General features: G+C 44.1%; 1 protein-coding gene across 2 annotated transcripts in view; it reads left to right on the top strand.

The window, feature by feature from the left end:
• Positions 1-5,328, top strand: part of LOC142254289 (ras-related and estrogen-regulated growth inhibitor-like) — a 148,237-nt gene extending 142,909 nt beyond the window's left edge. For both annotated transcript variants that reach the window (XM_075325330.1, XM_075325329.1), the window contains one exon: positions 2,365-5,328. In XM_075325330.1, coding sequence (XP_075181445.1) covers positions 2,365-2,847 — 483 coding nt within the window. In that variant the 3' untranslated portion in view covers positions 2,848-5,328. The remainder of the gene's footprint in view (positions 1-2,364) is intronic.
• Positions 5,329-22,932: the final 17,604 nt, after the last annotated feature.

Here is a 22,932-nt window from a genome sequence, read left to right as displayed (position 1 = left end):
ATGTATGTTGGAACACTATATCATCCTTTTCATACTCATAGTACTCGAGTGTATGAAGTAACTCATCTTGTAAGATACTCACATACACCTCAGCATTGAGACAAAAATCGATCCTGGTCAAGTATGCAATATCTTTGGCTGTGAAACAACCCCATATTATCAAACTTCATCTACTGAACTTGACAGTTCCTTCAATTTCTCCATCCACTAGCCCAATTTTCACGTTTCTTCCAGACCCATTTGCACTCATCAGAGCTGAGTCTATTGACTTTTGTCTCAATGCTCCAAATCATCCATTTCCAGTTTTCTACTGTCCACTTTTTGTACTTTTTTGAAAATTCAAGCTGATGCTTCTTAGGACGATATTAAAGTCGAGGCTTCTTCACCTTTTTCTGGGCCACCATTCCACGGTGCTTGCATGGACATTTGTGAGCTCACTATTAGGACTCATACAACCACCATACCCCCCCACCATGTTTGTCACACCAGAAATAATAGACCTTTTGATGAGACGACTTGTTAACTCTGAAATTTTGCGTGGACATCACATCTTGTCTTTTTAATGGATGGACAGACTTGATTTCATATTCTTTCCACTTTCATGGCACTCACAAGAGGCAGTTTGGCAATTTTTTTTAGCCAAGAAACACTATTGATATGCTGGATGACTCTGTCTCTAATTTCTTGGGAAATCTTCTTCATAGCTGCATTTCAATTCAAACCACTGACCTTTCACTTGGGAATCAACCTAATAACACACTGAGCTATTACGGAATGTGAGAATAATTTGTAGTAATCGTAAATAATTTTTTTTCTATCACCAGTAACAATGAACAAAATAATAATAACAAAATAATTTCAAGTCAAATATTTATATGAGATAGCCAAGATGACTGTCTACAAAATGAAGGTCATCTCACTTTTGAACTGTATTGGATGATGACATTTGGAGCCTACAAGTCAAAAGTTCAAAACATTGTTACCCTTTTGCTCATCACTGTAGATATCTTACAGCTATATGATGTCACTACCCCCTACATATTATACACTTGCTTCCTTTAGGGCCTTTCATGTGGTTTAACCTAATAAATAATTAAAGAATTAAAAAAAACACATGGGGCCACCTATTTTTGATAACTAGCTAATGTAAAGCAGACAGCTGCAGGCTGACATTATCAAGCTGGGAAGGGCCATAGTTATTAGGTCATTCCCAGCCTAAAAATACAAGCCCGCAGCAACCCCAGAAGTGGAGCATCAAAAACTGAATGGTGATTTATATGATAAGGTTTACCTTGAAATGTCTTAAATAAAGAATATATATATTAACATGGTCGAAAGTGTTGGCACCCTTGAAACTGTTCCGGAAAGCCAAAATATTTCTCCCATAAAAGTATTGTAATTATACATTCTTTGATATACGTATTAATTTCCTTTGTCTGTATTAGAACAACACACACAAAAAAAAAAGAGACAAAAAGTCAAATTGTTCATAATTTCACATAAAACCCCCAAAATGGGAGCGTCAAAATTGTTGGCACCTTTCCAAATTTGTTTCAAGCATGTGATAATAGTTTAAACTCACCTGTGGCACATAACAGGTATGGGAAGTATGAAAAGTCACACCTGAAAACAGATAAAAAGAGAAGTTGAGTCAATCTTTGCATTGTGTGCTTGTGTGTGCCACGCTAAGAAAGGAGAACAAAAGGAGCAGAAGAGAGGAAAACTGTCTGAAAACTTGAGAAGCCAAATTGTTGAAAACTATTAATAATCTCAAGGTTACAAGTCCATTATTCCAAAGAGTGCACAATCAAATATTAAATTGTGGGTGCCAACAACTTTGTCCGGACCATTTTTGAGGTTTTTTGTGAAATTATGTCAAATTTGCCTTTTTTTGAATTTTTTTTTGTGTTGCTACAATAGACACAAAAGACAAAAATTTGCTTCATGTCTAAGGTCCAGTTCAGTGGGCAACCCCCACAAATGTGTTGATGTTTTGTAAGGAGCTTTATATTTAGGGCTTATGCAAATGTCCATGCAAATCAGTCCGATCTCGGGCTGTAATGCCCAGATTGACCACGGGTCTACCGACTTGAGCATGACAATTTCATATGTATCAGGCCATCATGCTTGGGTCAGGAGATGCTTGGTCAATCTGGGCATTGTGGTCCATAATTGGACTGATTTGCTCCGACATTGGCATGAGACCCTGGTATATTAAATTAGATCATTTTTTCTTTGTATATGATCCTCCTGAATTGTAAAGCGCTGCGGAATATGTTGGTGCTATAGAAATAAAGATTATTATTATTATTAGATCATTACTCCGTTTTAATACATGACAATTGTTTTCTTTATTTTTCAAAGGAGGAGGACTCCCTTCAGATTGAAGAGAAAATTAAATGGGGCGATAGTTTTGCGGTGGTGTATTCTGTAACTGATCGCTGCAGCTTTGATGAAGTCATGAGATTATGCTTCTTGATTAATCACATTCACTCTGCCAATAAGAAAGGAGCCACAGAGCACCCCCCTATAGTTATTGTCGGGAACAAGAAAGATCTCCAGTATGATCGCATGGTGTCCACCGAAGATGGGGAAAAACTTTCAAAGGCCTTAAAGCATCCATGCTATGAAATTTCCACCAGGGACAGTTATGAAGAAACAGCTCTAGTCTTCAACACACTTTACTATGAACTACTTAGACAAGGAAGCCTTTCCCCTGGGACTTTCAAAAAAAGAAATGTATCCAAATTAATGGAAAAGATTCCCAAAATTTATGCCAATTCTGCTCTGAGTGCGAATGGTCGAAGTTTAAGCTTCAATTCTTTTCGAGATTATATTCCGGAATGATTCACATTGATAAAACAATGGAAGAGAATTCTCGTTTACTACATTAATGCTGAGCACAGCTCTTGAGTATGCTATAAAAGACATGCAGATGTCCTCATTAGGGGGGAATAGTCTACAGGTCGATAGACGTTTGCCACAACAAACTAAAATACTCATTTATGATGTTAGTTTGGCAAGTAGTCCCAGATATTTAGGAGAATGACACCAGTGGTCTTATGACATCTTAACTGTAACCTAAGATGAAGGCATTGCATCAACGGCATGATGCTTATTTTATTTATTTGAATGGTCTATTTAGGTTTCATATCAGTTGTGTGCTCCTTTGTGGACTGATCATTGTTATGTCCTTTATGGAGAAGTGTCAGAAGAGTTATACCAGTGTTTCTATAGTTTTATGACGCCACGTTACTGTAAACTACTGTTAATGGCTTCATCAAGAACAGCTCTGGCTGTGTCCACGTGTAGAATTTTTAATGGGTGTTCTTCAAACATGCTGGTGTCCATGTTAAAGGCAGCAAAATACCCCCACCTCTTTCATTATAGTTATCATCCAAGGATTTGGCTAAAATGGATTTAGCTTTCTTTTCATATCTTCATGGAACGCTTCACCCCAACCAAGTACCTTTTGCAGTTGGGGCTAAAGCAGCAATTTCTAGTTTGGATTTTCCTTGAACTTCTATGTTGGATTCTTTGAAAGCTTTCTTAGCCCCTAGGTGTAATTATCAATGTTCAGTGATATAGGGCACCTCCATTACACCACATAAGTCAATACTTTTACCCCTTTGGATTATAATACTAGGAGTGCTGTCTCAATTATTTGTGATTTTTAGGCCAAGGAATTGTACCTAAGGTTTTTATTCCATTTAAGTAGACAAATTTCTTCTAATACAGAGATAGAAATTCTATTTACTCCCCTCACACATCTATACAGTTAAATAATAAAATTAAGATTACCAGTAGCCACTACTAATATGTAAGGAGATATAGAGCTCACAATAAAGGTAAAAGGGTTGGTTGTAGAGTTAGTGCAAATTGATTTGTAGGACCCGGTCCAGAAGCCATGTTGGTAATCTTTAGCCACTGAATGGGAGCTGTGGGAGCTGTCCCCTACTTGAGGGCATTTGTGGCTCTCCTTTTGATTTGCCAGTCTGGCGGGAAGTAAAACCTACATTTCTTGGGGACAAGTATTTCAATTTTAATCTCTGGTAGGTTAAACAAGACCTGGCTAGGTAGCTAAAAGTGGCTAGCTTTTACCCGTATGTTATTCTTGCTACTTCTCTTCGTAAATAGCTTTTATTTTTTTCTAAATCCACTGTATAGTTCCAGAGATATTGACTTTTTAATGTAATGCAAATGTTTATGGTCTTTCTGAAGGAGGCATGGCTCAAAGGGTAATTTTATGCAAAACAGTCTAAAGACATGCCCATGAGGATCCTGTGAGCCACACCCCCTTGGTAAGGAGAAAAAATAGTACTACATAAAAGAGTTTATCTCTGGAAGCATATAGCAGGTTTAGAATAAAAATATACACTCAGGGTAGCAGCAAAAGTAAAATAAGAGTAAAGTAGGTCCTCTTTAAAGGTTCAAGGTTGAGATATTGAAAGTAAACTGTCCATGTTTACTATAAGATTCAACATAGATCTTTTGGTAGTTTGCATTTAAGAATGAGATTTATATAACAGTTTGAAAACTTGAAACCAGGAATGAAATATAGAATATAAAGAAAAGATGACAGAAATGGCAATTGTTGTATAAAATATTGTAAATGAGATTTGTGTAAAATGAAAATTCTGCTATTGTTATTTTTGTCATCTGATGAAATTACTTGGCTGTTAATCTCATTGTGACCTGGATGGCTAAATATGCTTTAGACATGCGAGCCAAAGATGACTCTGGGCTCCAAGGGCCAATATACACTTTTGTAGCTTAGCAAAATAGAGCAGAGGCATGAGCTTTTATAACTGGAAGCCTGCAAACAGAGGTATGAGTAAGGACGTACTCTAGAAGGTCTGGTTTGCGCTCCACTGACTCATTTATTTTCTGCATATTACAGCTCTGCAATATTAATCTTTGTAGTAAGGCAGTTGCCAACCTCTCAGTACTGGGCCATTCTCGTTCCCAATATTGCTGCAGTTGCTGTGGCTGTGCCAATGTGTGCACAATACACATTAGAAGGACATTTCTCTAATGCACATTTTGTCCTTTCTCTTGTACCAGCATTAGAACCCACCGCCATTATTATCAATAATAAACTTCTTTTACAAAGACATTTTACTTCTGCAATCGACAGTATTGTTCAAACATTTCAGGTGTCGAAGATGCTGCAATGTAAAAATGCTTTCAAAAATAGTTTATATTTACAAATAAATAAAATGCAAAGAGAATGAACAAAAGAGAAATCTAAATCAAATCAATATTTTCTGTGACCAACCTTTGTTTCAATAGGATCAGAACACCAATTCTACTACAGTAGATACACTTGACAGTTGCTCAGTTTTTAAAGAAAGAGGTTGTTCCAAACATCTTGGAGAACTGACCACAGATTTTGTGTGTATGAGAATTGAGCAAATCCTTCTGTCTATTTATGGAATCCCAGACAGACTGGATGATGGTGAGATCAGGGCTCTGTAGAGACCGCATCATGACTTCCAGGACTCCTTGTTCTTCTTTGGGAGAATCAGAATCCTCCCACATGGTATTGCATGATGATAAGTCTCTGCTTGTTTTTCTCAGCATTGAGGAGACCAAGAAATGGACAATGTTACAGACCCTAATGCAGTGATCAGTGAAGGAAACTTTGTGCACCAGATGACAAACACATAATGATTACTTCTTTTCGACATCTGAAGATGTCCAGCAGTGCCAATAGCTCAAACCTGGCACCATCCAATAAGATAGAGCTACACCAATCTACTGTTTAAAGTATTCTGGCTAGAAGTGGTTTTCATGGAAATATTGTGGCCAAAAAACCCATACTTTCCAGATTAAAACTAAGTCAAGTGACTCAACTATGCATGAAAACACAGGAACTTGGGTGTAGAAAAATAGCAGTAGGGGCTCTGGACTGATAAGTCAAATTGTGAAATATTTGGCTTTAACATAAAGCAAATTGTTTGCTGAAGGGCTGTAGAGCAGAACAATAATGAGAGCCTGCCAGAAACAATCAAGGACAGTGGGGGTTTGTGGCGCCCTGGACAAGCCAGAACATCACAAACACTACACCAACACACCCCACACTCCCGGTCAGGCACACCGAAGTCAGACAAAAACCCTTGTTGCCCCCCTCCAGGGGCTGATGTTCACACCAGGGGGTGGGCCAGGCGGTTGCTCCCGCCCACCGAGGAGTTCACAGTCCTGGAGGCAGGAAAAGAAACAGATCAGTTTGAGAGTTCAGTTAGGGAAGCGAAAGTGGAAGGAAGGAAAGTGGCAGGAGAGCAGACTGAAGTTGGTCCGGGTGTGTGGCACGGATGGAACAGCAAGGTTGGCAGATGGTGGTGACCGTCTGCAGGAGAGGCCTATTGGAGCTAGCCGTAAGGACCGTGGATGGGCGGTGGCCCGGCGGTACTGGACCGGTACGCAAAGAGAAGCCAGCACCATCCGGCAGGGGCTTGCGGACCCCGGCAAGGCTAGGAGTCATCGTGCAATTTGCCAAATCCGTTAGCGAAGGGAACCTCCTGGGTTTCCCAGCAGCCAAGTCCCGACAGAAGGCAACAGTCCAATCGAGAGAGGGAAACACAGTCACCGTCAAGGCTACAGTTCCCAGGGCCAGAGCCTGCGGGCAAAAGGGGCTCCTACAAGCACCATATATTCACAACAGCACTGAACTAACGGCCTAGCTGGCATCCGCTACTCGGGTCGTGCGGTTACCGCGCTCTGGCTACTGAGGTCTACGCTCCACCCTATTAAGTGCACACACCAGTAAAGACTCATGGTACAGTTGAGGGGGAACAAGTCTACTCCTGGGAGTTAAGTGCTGTGGTGATCGTTGATGCACACTTCTCCTTGCAGGGCAGGGGGGAACTCTTCTCCTCACATTGATCAGATGTCTCCCAACTCCTCTGGCTGACGGCTCTTTTTGTATTCGAATTTGCCGACTTAAGAGTGTATCAGTCCAGTGCTCGCTCGACGGTGATCAGGGCTCTCTCACAATCCGACTCACTGTATTTCTCGCAGCCTGCCTTGTATCTTCTCAAACCGCCGTTCTCAGGCAAAGGCAGCATCTCTTCTCTCATGCTTGCAGACATCCCAACTTCTCCTGTTCGCGCCCAAAACTCTTCTCCCACTTTTTCATTTTTTTCCCGCACTTTTAGGGCTGGGCTAGCCCTAGTCTGCATTTCAGAAGGGGAGTGGCGGCTGAACCGACCAGTCCATAACATACCGAAAAGAGGGCAGCCACGCCTCTTAAAGTCATAGCATTCTTAACTGTGTCATTGGAGCGATACCCCTACAACACAGAGCCCTGATCTCGACATCATCAAGCCTGTCTGCGATTACATTAAGAGAAAGAAGGATTTGCACAAGCCTCATACACAGAAGATCTGTGGTCAGATCTCCAAGATGTTTGGAACAACCTCCTCCTGAGTTCCTTTAACCCCTTAACGACCGCGGGCAGTAAAATTACGTCCTAGCGGTCATAACGTTACTGCCCGCGGTCTGCTGGCAGCAGCATGCTGCGATCGGCACACATCTCAGCTGATTTTCACAGCTGAGATGTGTGCCTGCTAGGCACGAGCAGAATCGTTATCTGCTTGTGCCGTTTAACCCCTTATATGGCGCTGTCAATATGTGACAGCACCATTATAAGCGTGATCGCGGTAAAGTTTTACTTACCGCCTGATACCGGAAGTCACGTGACGCGATCACATGACTTCCGATAGTTGTTATGGTAGCACAGGGTCATGTGATGACTCCTGTACTACACATGACTTGTTTTCACTTTCGCTGTGCCCGCTGCACAGTGAAAAAGACAGTGAGCGTATCTGCTGTTTACAGCTAGATAGTGCAGAGCGATCGGACTGCTGATCGCAATATCCCTCTAGGGGGACTAGTAAAATAAAAAAAAAAGTTAAAAGAAAAAGTTTTAAAAAACCCCCAAAAAACCTAAAAGTTCAAATCACCCCCCATTCGCCCCATTGAAAATTAAAGGGTTAAAAAAAGAAAAAATATACACACATTTGGTATCGCCGCGTTCAGAAATGCCCGATCTACAAAATATAAAATCAATTAATCTGGTCAGTATACGGCGTAGCGGCAAAATAATTCCAAACGCCAAAACGACTTTTTTTTTGTTGCCACAACTTTTGCGCAAAATGCAATAAGAGGCGATCAAAACGTAGCATCTGCGCAAAAATTGTACCGTTAAAAACGTCAGCACGAGACGCAAAAAATAAGCCATCACTGAGCCATAGATCCCAAAAAATGAGAACGCTACGGGTCACGGAATATGGCGTAAAACGTGTGCCACTTTTTTCGGACAAACTTCCGATTTTTTTTTAACCCCTTATATAAAAGTAAACCTATACATGTTTGGTGTCTACGAACTCGCACTGACCTGAGGCATTACACCCATACATCAGTTTTACCATATAGTGAACACAGTGAATAAAATATCTCAAAAAACATAGTGCTATCACACTTTTTTTTGCAATTTTTCTGCATTTGGAATTTTTTTGCCGTTTTCCGTACACGATATGGTAAAACGGATGGTTTCATTTTAAGTACAGCTCGTTCCGCAAAAAATGAGCCCTCACATGACCATATTGACTGAAAAATAAAAAAGTTACGTCCCTCAGAAAAAGAATGGCGAAAAAAAAAAACGGAAAGCAAAAAATCGGCTGGTCGTAAAGGGGTTAAAAACTGTGCAAGCAACAAGTGTACCTACAAGAACTGATTGTGTTTTGAAGACATATAGTTGTCACACCAAATATTGGGTTGATTTAGTTTTATCTTTTGTTCATTCTCTTTCCATTTTAACTGGTTGCAAACAGTTTATTATGAGAAAAAAAGCAGAAATATACAGTATATTTTCAGAAAGGTACATATCAAATGTATTACCTTTAACTTCCATTTTTCTAATCTTGAAACCAAAACATTACAGCTGTGTCCATCTAACAAAAAGGTGTCCTTGACAAAATGGTATTTGTTGTGTACATTGTTTCATTAGTTTCTAATTCCTTATTCCTTCCTTTTTTCTACATTTCTTCCCTTCCCTCATGAAACTTTATTAATATGTGTGTCCTTTTTAGAGATGAGCGAACCGGCCGTGGTTCGGCTCGAGTTCGGTTCGTCGAACGGAGGTCTCGTTCGAGTTCAGTTCGACGAACCGAACTCGAACCAATAGGAAATAATGGGAGGCAATCACAAACACATAAAAACGCATTATAAATGTACACATACAGTTAATAAACATTGCCATAACACTTACCGGTCCCCGCGATCCCTCCTGCACTCTGTCTCCTGCCGCTATTCCATCCGATGATCGCTGAATCCTCCCGGTGACCAGCACTGCCAGCAGTGATGCAGGACCTATCGTGACGTCGTTAAAATAGCCATGTGACCAGTCACGTGGCTATTATCTCATTGGCTACAGACTGGTCACATGGCTTTGACGTCATGTCCTGTCCTAGGTCCTGTCATTGCACTCTCCGGTACACGGTGCACATTTGTGTATCGCCGTGTACCGGCCACATGCTCTAGCACACGGTCGACTCCCCGTTCCGTTAGGGACCGGCTGACACAGACGGTCATTAACAGAGATCACCGTTGCCATAGCAACGCTGTTAGCGGTGACGTCACCGCTAACCACGGCTCCGGGAATTACATGATCGGAGCACCGTTGCTATGGTAACGCGTCTGTCAGCGTTACCGCTGTTACCGCTAACAGCCAGCAGCACTGATCACTCACGGAGTGAAGGCTGCACGCTGCTTCCCGTGCAGCCTTCACGGAGTGAAGGCTGCACGGGAAGCAGCGTCTTCCCCAATGCAGCAGTGATGGAGCAGAGCTGCATTTGTTGAACGAGAAAGACAGAAGACCATGGATCGTGGAGGGCTGACAGGGGGTAATAAAGATGGAGTCTCTAATGTGTCTGTGTATTTATTTCTATTAAAGTATTTTTTCTCTGTGTGGTGTCTTTTTTTTAACCCTTTATTGGAGATTCTTAATGGCCGGGTCAAACGTGCCTGACATTAAGAATCTCTGGCTTAACACTAGCTAGTAAAACAAAGCTAGTATTAACTCATTATTACCCAACAAGCCACCCGGCTTCAGGGCTGTTGGAAGAGTTGGATACAGCGCCAGATGATGGCGCTTTTATGAAAGCGCCGTTTTCTGGGGCGTCTGCAGACTGCAATTCGCAGCAGAGGCGCCCAGAAACCTCGGGCTAACCTGTGCTGCGGATTCCAATCCCCAGCTGCCTAGTTGTACCTGGCTGGACACAAAAATGGGGCGAAGCCCACGTCATTTGTTTTTTAATTATTTCATGAAATAAGTGAAATAATTAAAAAAAACGGGCTTCCCTATATTTTTGGTTCCCAGCCGGGTACAAATAGGCAACTGGGGGTTGGAGGCAGCCCGTGGCTGCCTGCTGTACCTGGCTAGCATACAAAAATATGGCGAAGCCCACGTCATTTTTTTGGTGGGCAAAAAACTTCTGCATACAGTCCTGGATGGAGTATGCTGAGCCTTGTAGTTCTGCAGCTGCTGTCTGCTCTTCTCCATACAGACAGACAGCAGCTTCAGAACTACAAGGCTCAGCATACTCCATCCAGGACTGTATGCAGACGTTTTTTGCCCCCTGAAAAAATTTTGTGGGCTTCGCCATATTTTTGTATGCTAGCCAGGTACAGCAGGCAGGTACGGCTGCCCCCAACCCCCAGTTGCCTATTTGTACCCGGCTGGGAACCAAAAATATAGGGAAGCCCGTTTTTTTTTAATTATTTCACTTATTTCATGAAATAATTAAAAAACAAATGATGTGGGCTAGTTGCTTGGATTACCCTTAGCTAGCAATACAAAATATGCAGCGGGAGCCCATATATATTTTTTTAAATTATTTATTTAAATAACTAAAAACAAAATGGGCTTCCCTGTATTTTGATTGCTGGACATCACAGTGCTGTAAAAATAAATCTTTAAAAAAAAAATGACGTAGCGCTCCGCGGTATTTTTGATTCCCAGCGCAGATAAAGCAGACAGCTATGGGTTGCCACCCCCATCTGCCTGCCGTTACCTTGGTTGGCAATCAAAATACAGGGAAGCCCATTAATTTTTTTTATTTAAAAAATAGTTAAAAAAAAAAATGACGTTGGGTCCCCCCATTTTTGATAGCCAGCTAGGGTAAAGCAGACGGCTGTAGCCTGAAAACCACAGCTGGCAGCTTTACCGTGGTTAGGGATCCAATGTGGAGGTCCCCCCAGGCTCTTTTTTTATAATTATTTTCTAAATATTAATAATTACACAAAAAAAGTAGGGTCCCCCCCAAATTGGATCACCAGCCAAGGTAAAGCGGACAGCTGTGGTCTGGTATTCTCAGGGTGGGAAGGTCCATATTTATTGGGCCTTCACAGCCTAAAAATAGCAGGTCACAGGCATCCCAGACATGGCGCATCCACTAGATGCGCCAATCCTGGCGCTTCACCCCAGCTCATCCCGTGCCCTAGTGCAGTGGCAAACGGGGTAATAAATCGGGTTGATACTAGCTGTAAAGTCACCTGAGATCAAGCCCAGCAGTTTGTGATGTCATGGCGTCTATTAGATACCCAACATCATAAACTGTCAGTACTAACAAAAAAAAAATCGACAAAAGAAATTTATTTGAAAAAACAGTCCCCAAAACATTTCCTCTTTCACCAATTTATTGTAAGAAAAAAAATAAAGGGGTCCCACGACGACTCTGGACCGTCTAGAACAGGGGTCTCAAACACGCGGCCCGTGGGCCGCATGCGGCCCGTCAGGCTGCTTCGTGCGGCCCCCAGGCCCGTGCCCCTGTTCACTATCGCGGCCGGTGCAGGGGCCGCAGCCACTGTCTGCACTTTGTTAGATGAGTGTTTTGCCGGCGCTGTGCTCTCAGAGGCAAGGACTGTGCGCGCGCAGCGCCGGCAAAACAACCATCTGATCTGACATAAATCGCTGCCAGTGGCTGCGGCCCCTGCAGCTGCCGCGATAGTCACCGGGGCACGGCCTGCAGACAGCAAGAAGCAGAGATGAGGAGCCGAGGGACCGCGAGACAGGTGAGGAGAATGGTGGTTTTTTATTTTTTGTGTATGTGAAGGATGGCACATTAACCCCTTAGCGACCTATGACGTACTGGGTACATCATGGCTCCCTGGTACTTAAGGATCCATGACATACCCAGTACGTCATGGCGAAATCGCAGCCCCGGTGGCTGCGATCGCTGTTTGCATTGTAAATAGCAAATACCTTAGATTCGTGGAGGAGGGGACCTCAGGAGGGGTGGTGTCTCCTCCCCGGACCTACGGAGGCTGTGATTGGCTGTGCGGCATTCGTCAGCCAATCACAGCCACTGTAATGTTTCAGCCATTGAAAATGGTTGTAACATTGAAATCCAGCTCTGATCAGTGCAGCTGTAGCACCGATCATTGGCTGGAGCTGGGTGACCTGTTTCACCCGCCCCCAGCCCTGATTGGAGAGACCGGCCTTGTGACTGATCTGTCCAATCACTGTGGATCTGGGGCCAGAGACCGCCCCCTCAGCTTCACTCAGGAATCTGTGGGTGGAAGCCGAGAGCGATCGGTAAATTATCACCTTTCACCCGCCGCCACTGCCCCCACCACCCATTACTACAGGATGGGGACATTACTATAGAATAGGGACAAGGTGGGCACATGTCTATAGGATGGGGACAAGGTGGGCTCATGTCTATAGGATGGGGACAAGGTGGGCACATGTCTATAGGATAGGGACAAGGTGGGCACATGACTATAGGATAGGGATAAGGTGAGCACATGACTATAGAATAGGGACAAGGTGGGCACATGTCTATAGGATGGGGACAAGGTGGGCACATGTCTATAGGATAGGGACAAGGTGAGCACATGACTATAGAATAGGGACAAGGTGGGCACATGTCTATAGGATGGGGACAAGTTGGGCACATGACTATAGAATAGGGACAAGGTGGGCACATGACTATAGGATGGGGACAAGGTGGGCACATGACTATAGAATAGGGACAAGGTGGGCACATTACTATAGAATACAGACAAGGTGGGCACATGACTATAGGATGGGGACAAGGTGGGCATATGACTATAGGATGGGGTCAAGGTGGGCACATTACTATAGGATAGGGACAAGGTGGGCACATTACTATAGGATGGGGACAAGGTGGGCACATGTCTATAGGATGGGGACAAGGTGGGCACATGACTATAGAATAGGGACAAGGTGAGCACATGTCTATAGGATGGGGACAAGGTGGGCACATGACTATAGAATAGGGACAAGGTGGGCACATGACTATAGGATGGGGACAAGGTGGGCACATTACTATAGGATAGGGACAAGGTGGGCACATTACTATAGGATGGGGACAAGGTGGGCACATGTCTATAGGATGGGGACAAGGTGGGCACATGTCTATAGGATGGGGACATGGTGGGCACATGTCTATAGGATGGGGACAAGGTGGGCACATGACTATAGGATGGGGACAAGGTGGGCACATGACTATAGGATGGGGACAAGGTGGGCACATGACTATTGGATGGGGACAAGGTGGGCACATGACTATAGGATGGGGACAAGGTGGGCACATGACTATAGGATGGGGACAAGGTGGGCACATGACTATAGGATGGGGACAAGGTGGGCACATGACTATAGGATGGGGACATTACAAGGATGGGCATAATACTATTGGATGGGGACATTACTATAGAATAGGGACAAGGCTGGGGACATTACTATAGGATGGGGACAAGGTGGGCACATTACTATAGAATAGGGAACATCACTAAAATATGTTGGCCAAAATTTCTATATAGTGATAATTGTAACACTATTAGTTACAAGAAAGGGATAAAATGTAAAAAAAAAAAAAATAAGGCATGACTTTTTTTTAACATCAATTTTTTTTTTTTTAGATTTAACCAAAGAATGTGCGCATTTGTTATAATAAACAAGTGAAAAATGTTGAAAATCAGTCATCCAAAGGTGTGTAAAAAAATATATTTGGTACCAATAAAAATGTCACTTTGTCCTGCAAAGAATGCGGCCCCCCAAGTTATTTTTTTCCTCTGTGCGGCCCATACACCCAGCCGAGTTTGAGACCCCTGGTCTAGAATATGGGGGGGAGACACTCAGGGAACGTATCCCCCATTTTCTAGGAGTGCAGACCCTTAATGTGAGGAGTGTGGGTGCAATGAATCTGCACTCACTCTCCCCGGGTCCACAGCAGCAGAGTCCATGTCATAATGGTTGCTACCAAAGCTGCAATGCCCTGCTCATGAGGTAAGGGCATGCCTAATCAGGAGAACTATTCTACATTTCCAAATATTGAGAAAACCGGAGAAAAAAAGAACAAAACCAAAAATATAGGTAATAGTGAAATATAAATACTTTATTATTAAGTGAAAATATGATTATACAAAGGACATTTAGGTCAGGGACAAACATTAAGTGGGATGTCAAAAGATCAACTGCACAAATATACAATAGCAATAAAAGGACCCCTCTCCTGCACGAAGCGACCCAGCGTGATAAGGACGAAGGGATAGGGGCAAGTCCAGTAGAGGGAGGTGAAGTGTGCGGGGGAACATACACGTTCAGAATCTAATGACGGCTGCAGTAGCAAGGCACATAGACCGACATTTCAAAACAGCCACAATACAATGTAGATGAGTGTTTCTCCATATAGAGGCTAGAGGGTCAGTCTATGTGCTAAGGCAACCGATGGGATGTTCCCTTTGCACAAAAATCTGTCACTACAGAAAGGGTAAGATAATATATTCAAGAACAAACACCTCAAGGGTTATCTATTTGAGGTGTGCAGGGGAACATGCACATTCTGAATCTGGAAGCGGCTGCAATACCAAGGCACATGGACTGGCGTTTTCAATCAGCCACAGTAAGATAAATGTTTCACCATGTGGAGGCTGGATGGTCAGTCCATGTGCTAGGGTAACCGGTATATGTTGAAATAAAACCGTGTGAGCCGTGCATCCAGATGGGATGTTCCTTCTGCAGTGTTTTTGGCACTATAGAAGAGAGTGGTATGATTGTGTCCAAAGGAGAAGGACAAAAACCTCAGTGATTACCTGTTAGAGGGTGAAGGGTCGCCAAGGGCAGGAGAGGGGCCCCCCCAACGATCGTTTCGCTATGGGAGCGCTTTTTCCAGGGGCAGTATACAAAAGGAGAGAGCTGTATCACTTTTAATAGTGTTGGCAAAGGGGAGATGATTCCCACAACTGCTGACAGGTGCGGCGCACACGCCGATCGCCGAGGGGCGGGGAAGCCACAAGCGCCGCCACTCAGGCGCATGTCCGGGAGGCAGGGATGCGTCACCATGACTCCCAGGCATGCGCACGCGGCGTCGCCGGGCATCCACACAGCCCGCCCATCGGCAGGTCGACGCGCGCGCACTGATATCAGCAGGGAGTCTCTCTTGACAAGACGTATAAGTGATATAAGCATAAATTTAATTAGATAGGAATAACAGAATAAGGCGCATAAAACATGAGAGCAAAGGAGGATGTAATAAATGCAAATATCAATACTCTAGTATGTTCCAAGGGAATCAAAGGAGGATGATTTTGGTAAAATTATGAATCCCAAGACATAATTTCGTTCATAAGAACTTGTTAAAAGAGGAGAGACCTGGAGGAGGAAATATAAAATAAGAGAAAAGTGAATGTTAGTATAACAAATATAAGAGTAAATAGATAATTTATACTTTTGCCAACACATAGTAGTGTGAATATATACTTAGCACAAGCTAATAAGTCTGTGCACATTAGGAGCATATCAGAAGGTATATGTTGCTCCAAGAAGGAAATTCATCTATCATAAGATTATGTATGTTTTACACGTTAATAAATCGTTAAAAATGAATGATTAAAGGCGAGACTGTGGGGGAACACAGCAGAGGTCTGTGGGATAGGGGAGCAGGATGACGTGTAGAGCTCAGGGAGAGGAGCCAGCCGTCAGTCGTAAGAATCTCAGACTTCAAAAGGTGGAATTTTAAAACTTATCATATAAAAAGTCAGAAGAGTGTTGATAATAAATTCAGAGGAAAGGGGCATAGCTAACGACCTCATTAAGGCCGTTGGGTACCAAGGTGTTTAGGAGTATGATCCACTTGGATTCTCGTTGGGCAAGGGTCTTACGTAAGTTGCCCCCACGGATTCCGCCCTGAACGACATCAATACCCCTGACCTGAAGAGAACTAGGATCACTTTGATGGTAGAGTCTAAAGTGGCGAGGTAAAGTTTTTAGGAGACTAATATCCTCAGCTGTCTTGGCACCCATGATGTCTCGGACGTGTTCCCTGACCCGTATGCGGAGCTCACGTGAAGTGAGCCCCACATAGATCAGGGAACACGCGCAGGTAGCATAATAGACAACGTGGGTGGTCCCACAATTAATGTAGGGATAGATGGAAAAATTTTTGGTGCCATAAGAGGATGAGAAGGACTTACTCCGGAGGACGTTGCTGCATGCCACACAATGGCCACAGGGGTAACACCCACGAAGTGGGCCACTCGAACCAAAAAAATTGGGTCGGGGAGGAATATAATGGCTCTTAACAAGAAAGTCCCCGAGGTTGTTCGCTCGTTTGGCTGTCATGAGGGGCCGATCGGGTAGTACTTCTGCCAAGGTGGGATCAGTCAGAAGTACAGGCCAATGCTTGCTTAAAATGCCCCTCATTGTGTCCCACTCATGATTAAAAGTACTGATAAAACGGACATTGGTATCCCGGTTCTGCTGACGTGGAATATGGGAAAGAAGTTGGTTGCGAGGGGTATGTTTGGCACGGTTGTAACCCTTCTTTATGCATCTGTTGCCATAACCCCTCGCTTTGAACCTGCACCGGAGGTCAGAGGATTGGGCTTCAAAGGTGTCATCTGTAGAGCAAATCCGCTTCATCCTTAGGAATTGTCTGGTGGGGATGGCGCGAATGGTGGCGGGAGTGTGACTGGATGTTGCATGAAGTAATGCATTCACCGATGTATCCTTTCGGAAAACGTCGGTCTGCACGCCACCAAACTCATCAACCACAATCCGAATATCTAAGAAGTCGATTTCAATTTGACTAGATCTATAGGTAAGTCTGATATTGTACGGGTTGTGGTTGAGAGTGTCAATGAATGATCTGAGCTGCCCCGGTGTGCCCTGCCAAAAAATAAAAATGTCATCTATGTAGCGGAGCCAGCACTGCACATGGGCGCCGCACCCGGCACCTCCGTCTCCAAAAACCAACCTCTCCCAGTAACCCAAGAAGAGGTTGGCGTACGAAGGCGCACAGGCCGCGCCAATTGCAGTGCCGCGCCGCTGTAGATAAAAAATGTCCTTGAAAACGAAAAAATTATGGGTGAGGGCAAACCGGAGCAGCTCGAGGATCAGTTCATTGAGCGCGCCATCCCGACCGGAGATACCAAGGAAGAAGCGGACTGCCTCCAATCCATCTTCATGTCCGATGCAGGTGTATAAGGTTTCCACGTCAGCACAAACCATGAGCATGTCCTTATCCATAAAAACGCCATCAAGATGCCTCAGGACGTCCGTGGTATCTTTAACATAGGAGGGCAAAGTTTCAACAAGTGGTTTTAAATAAAAGTCAATAAATTGGCAGATTGGATTGCATAGCCCTCCTATGCCGGACACTATCGGACGCCCCGGGGGGTTGAGGGCGTTTTTATGGATTTTTGGCAGTAAGTAAAACGTGGGAACACGTGGAAAGCCAACGAGCAATCCATCGAGTAACTTCTTATCAATGATCCCTAGATCGTGAGCACGCAGCAAAATCCTCCGGAGTTCTTGGGAGAAGGTATTTAGAGGTGAGTGTGGTAAACGTGTATAGGTGTTTTTATCACGAAGTTGTCTCAAAGCCTCTTTTTCATACATTACCACCGGCCAGACCACGATATTTCCCCCTTTGTCCGCCGCCTTAATTACGATATCGTCATATGATTGTAAAGTTTTAATAACAAGACGTTGGCGGTGTGTGAGGTTGTCACATTGACGTCTAGTTGGTACTTTTCTGAAGTCCTCCATAACTAGTTTTGTTAAAATGTCGACCGCGGGGCAGAGGGACAGAGGGGGAAACCTCGTGGACCTGGGGAGCAAATGTGTGGGAAGATTACCTGTGGAGGGATCTTGTTCTTCCAAGAGGTCTTGTAAGTCTTGTAATGCTTGCCTTTCAGTCTGGTCCATGTCGCTGTTACTCCGTCTCTGATTGTGTAGTTTTTTTAATAATACTTTCCGGGCAAAAAGGTTCGTATCTTTCACTGCAGCAAAGAAATCAAAAGAAAGAGTAGGACAAAAATTTAAACCTTTGGATAGCACATCCAATTCGGCGTCCGACAGGGTATGTGAGGAGAGGTTGATTACCTGGAGTTGTTTTTTATTTTTGTCAGTATCCGGACGGATGTAACTACTACGGGGAGTGTTAATTTGTCTTGTACGTGTGCTCCTAGTTTGGATTCTCCCAGGTTCAACTGTGTCACGTAGCCCGGCGGACGCATTAGAGGCCCCCGTATCTTCAACTGAAGATTCGGAGAACAGCGAGGTGGACCTAGACCGAGGAGGGTTAGACTGGCGAGACAAGCTGCGACCCCTTGAGAAGCGATGGTTCCATTTATATACTGTCTCAGAGGCATAATCTTGTGCATCTCTTTGAAATTTTTTGGATTTGAGATCACAGATTTCCTTCTCCCATTTTTGTACCTCCTGTTCCATGTCTCCATAAATTTTGGCTAATGCCTCCGTACTACATAAATCAGATAATGATTTTTCTAGACTCTCCAGCTCAGATTCGATGGAGGTCAGGGCGGAAGAGTTGTGTTGGGAAAGGAGTTCTAATAAACTTCTTGAACAAGAATGCAAGCTCCTCTCCCAATCCTTTTTAAAGGAATCCTCCAAGGTGGGAAAGGAGGGGAAGACCTGTATCCGGAGCCCCCTGGGGATACGGTCATTTTCCAAATATTTTGTGAGGAAGGCTCTATTCCACCATATACGTGTGCGTTTTTTATATAGCTCCCGATATCTGTGGACCACAGATTGCACTGAAGGGCCCCCTCCAGTTTCGCCATCATTCATAGGAGCGGAGTATGTACCACCATAATCTTTGGTGACCTGGTCCAATTGGGTGAGCCAGATCTGGTCTCTGGCTCGAAAGTTCATTAGGGCCTGTGAAGAGACTGTGGAGACCACAGAGAGGAGCATTAAACACTGAAAAAAACTGGCCATCAAAGGTAGATATGATGCCGAGGGATTGCGGATAGCAAGCCCTCGGTGGGTATATTCTTAGAATGACATGAGAAAACCGGAGAAAAAAAGAACAAAACCAAAAATATAGGTAATAGTGAAATATAAATACTTTATTATTAAGTGAAAATATGATTATACAAAGGACATTTAGGTCAGGGACAAACATTAAGTGGGATGTCAAAAGATCAACTGCACAAATATACAATAGCAATAAAAGGACCCCTCTCCTGCACGAAGCGACCCAGCGTGATAAGGACGAAGGGATAGGGGCAAGTCCAGTAGAGGGAGGTGAAGTATGCGGGGGAACATACACGTTCAGAATCTAATGACGGCTGCAGTAGCAAGGCACATAGACCGACATTTCAAAACAGCCACAATACAATGTAGATGAGTGTTTCTCCATATGGAGGCTAGAGGGTCAGTCTATGTGCTAAGGCAACCGATGGGATGTTCCCTTTGCACAAAAATCTGTCACTACAGAAAGGGTAAGATAATATATTCAAGAACAAACACCTCAAGGGTTATCTATTTGAGGTGTGCAGGGGAACATGCACATTCTGAATCTGGAAGCGGCTGCAATACCAAGGCACATGGACTGGCGTTTTCAATCAGCCACAGTAAGATAAATGTTTCACCATGTGGAGGCTGGATGGTCAGTCCATGTGCTAGGGTAACCGGTATATGTTGAAATAAAACCGTGTGAGCCGTGCATCCAGATGGGATGTTCCTTCTGCAGTGTTTTTGGCACTATAGAAGAGAGTGGTATGATTGTGTCCAAAGGAGAAGGACAAAAACCTCAGTGATTACCTGTTAGAGGGTGAAGGGTCGCCAAGGGCAGGAGAGGGGGCCCCCCCAACGATCGTTTCGCTATGGGGGCGCTTTTTCCAGGGGCAGTATACAAAAGGAGAGAGCTGTATCACTTTTAATAGTGTTGGCAAAGGGGAGATGATTCCCACAACTGCTGACAGGTGCGGCGCACGCGCCGATCGCCGAGGGGCGGGGAAGCCACAAGCGCCGCCACTCAGGCGCATGTCCGGGAGGCAGGGACGCGTCACCATGACTCCCAGGCATGCGGACGCGGTGACGCCGGGCATCCACACAGCCCGCCCATCGGCAGGTCGACGCGCGCGCACTACATTAATTGTGGGACCACCCACGTTGTCTATTATGCTACCTGCGCGTGTTCCCTGATCTATGTGGGGCTCACTTCACGTGAGCTCCGCATACGGGTCAGGGAACACGTCCGAGACATCATGGGTGCCAAGACAGCTGAGGATAACAGTCTCCTAAAAACTTTACCTCGCCACTTTAGACTCCACCATCAAAGTGGTCCTAGTTCTCTTCAGGTCAGGGGTATTGATGTCGTTCAGGGCGGAATCCGTGGGGGCAACCTACGTAAGACCCTTGCCCAACGAGAATCCAAGTGGATCATACTCCTAAACACCTTGGTACCCAACGGCCTTAATGAGGTCGTTAGCTATGCCCCCTTCCTCTGAATTTATTATCAACACTCTTCTGACTTTTTATATGATAAGTTTTAAAATTCCACCTTTTGAAGTCTGAGATTCTTACGACTGACGGCTGGCTCCTCTCCCTGAGCTCTACACGTCATCCTGCTCCCCTATCCCACAGACCTCTGCTGTGTTCCCCCACAGTCTCGCCTTTAATCATTCATTTTTAACGATTTATTAACGTGTAAAACATACATAATCTTATGATAGATGAATTTCCTTCTTGGAGCAACATATACCTTCTGATATGCTCCTAATGTGCACAGACTTATTAGCTTGTGCTAAGTATATATTCACACTACTATGTGTTGGCAAAAGTATAAATTATCTATTTACTCTTATATTTGTTATACTAACATTCACTTTTCTCTTATTTTATATTTCCTCCTCCAGGTCTCTCCTCTTTTAACAAGTTCTTATGAACGAAATTATGTCTTGGGATTCATAATTTTACCAAAATCATCCTCCTTTGATTCCCTTGGAACATACTAGAGTATTGATATTTGCATTTATTACATCCTCCTTTGCTCTCATGTTTTATGCGCCTTATTCTGTTATTCCTATCTAATTAAATTTATGCTTATATCACTTATACGTCTTGTCAAGAGAGACTCCCTGCTGATATCAGTGCGCGCGTCGACCTGCCGATGGGCGGGCTGTGTGGATGCCCGGCGTCGCCGCGTGCGCATGCCTGGGAGTCATGGTGACGCGTCCCTGCCTCCTGGACATGCGCCTGAGTGGCGGCGCTTGTAGCTTCCCCGCCCCCCGCCCCTCGGCGATCGGCGCGTGCGCCGCACCTGTCAGCAGTTGTGGGAATCATCTCCCCTTTGCCAACACTATTAAAAGTGATACAGCTCTCTCCTTTTGTATACTGCCCCTGGAAAAAGCGCTCCCATAGCGAAACGATCGTTGGGGGGGCCCCTCTCCTGCCCTTGGCGACCCTTCACCCTCTAACAGGTAATCACTGAGGTTTTTGTCCTTCTCCTTTGGACACAATCATACCACTCTCTTCTATAGTGCCAAAAACACTGCAGAAGGAACATCCCATCTGGATGCACGGCTCACACGGTTTTATTTCAACATATACCGGTTACCCTAGCACATGGACTGACCATCCAGCCTCCACATGGTGAAACATTTATCTTACTGTGGCTGATTGAAAACGCCAGTCCATGTGCCTTGGTATTGCAGCCGCTTCCAGATTCAGAATGTGCATGTTCCCCTGCACACCTCAAATAGATAACCCTTGAGGTGTTTGTTCTTGAATATATTATCTTACCCTTTCTGTAGTGACAGATTTTTGTGCAAAGGAAACATCCCATCGGTTGCCTTAGCACATAGACTGACCCTCTAGCCTCCATATGGAGAAACACTCATCTACATTGTATTGTGGCTGTTTTGAAATGTCGGTCTATGTGCCTTGCTACTGCAGCCGTCATTAGATTCTGAACGTGTATGTTCCCCCGCACACTTCACCTCCCTCTACTGGACTTGCCCCTATCCCTTCGTCCTTATCACGCTGGGTCGCTTCGTGCAGGAGAGGGGTCCTTTTATTGCTATTGTATATTTGTGCAGTTGATCTTTTGACATCCCACTTAATGTTTGTCCCTGACCTAAATGTCCTTTGTATAATCATATTTTCACTTAATAATAAAACATTTATATTTCACTATTACCTATATTTTTGGTTTTGTTCTTTTTTTTCTCCGGTTTTCTCATGTCATTCTAAGAATATACCCACCGAGGGCTTGCTATCCGCAATCCCTCGGCGTCATATCTACCTTTGATGGCCAGTTTTTTTCAGTGTTTAATTTCCAAATATTGATATTTGCTGCTATTATTGCTATGCCACCTACTATATATTGGGGATAGGATCTTGGAGATGGAATACCCCTTTAAGTCCAGTTATCCAGCTGAATGAATACTTAACAACAGAGCTCGCTATTTAGATGTGTTTTCTTGTGGCGTATAACGGACTCTCATTTTTGGTAGTCGTTCAAAAGGGCAACTATAAAATCAAATACCTCCATTTGGAAATGTAGTATATAGCTCTCCTGATCAATTATGTTCCTTACCTCATGAGCAGGGCATTGCAGTAATAATAATAATTTATTCATTTATATAGCG

This window comes from Anomaloglossus baeobatrachus, chromosome 10 (assembly GCF_048569485.1).
Source record: "Anomaloglossus baeobatrachus isolate aAnoBae1 chromosome 10, aAnoBae1.hap1, whole genome shotgun sequence".
Classification (NCBI taxonomy): Eukaryota; Metazoa; Chordata; class Amphibia; order Anura; family Aromobatidae; genus Anomaloglossus; species Anomaloglossus baeobatrachus.
Note: the sequence above shows the minus strand (reverse complement) of the source record. Positions and strands in the feature narration are given on the sequence as shown.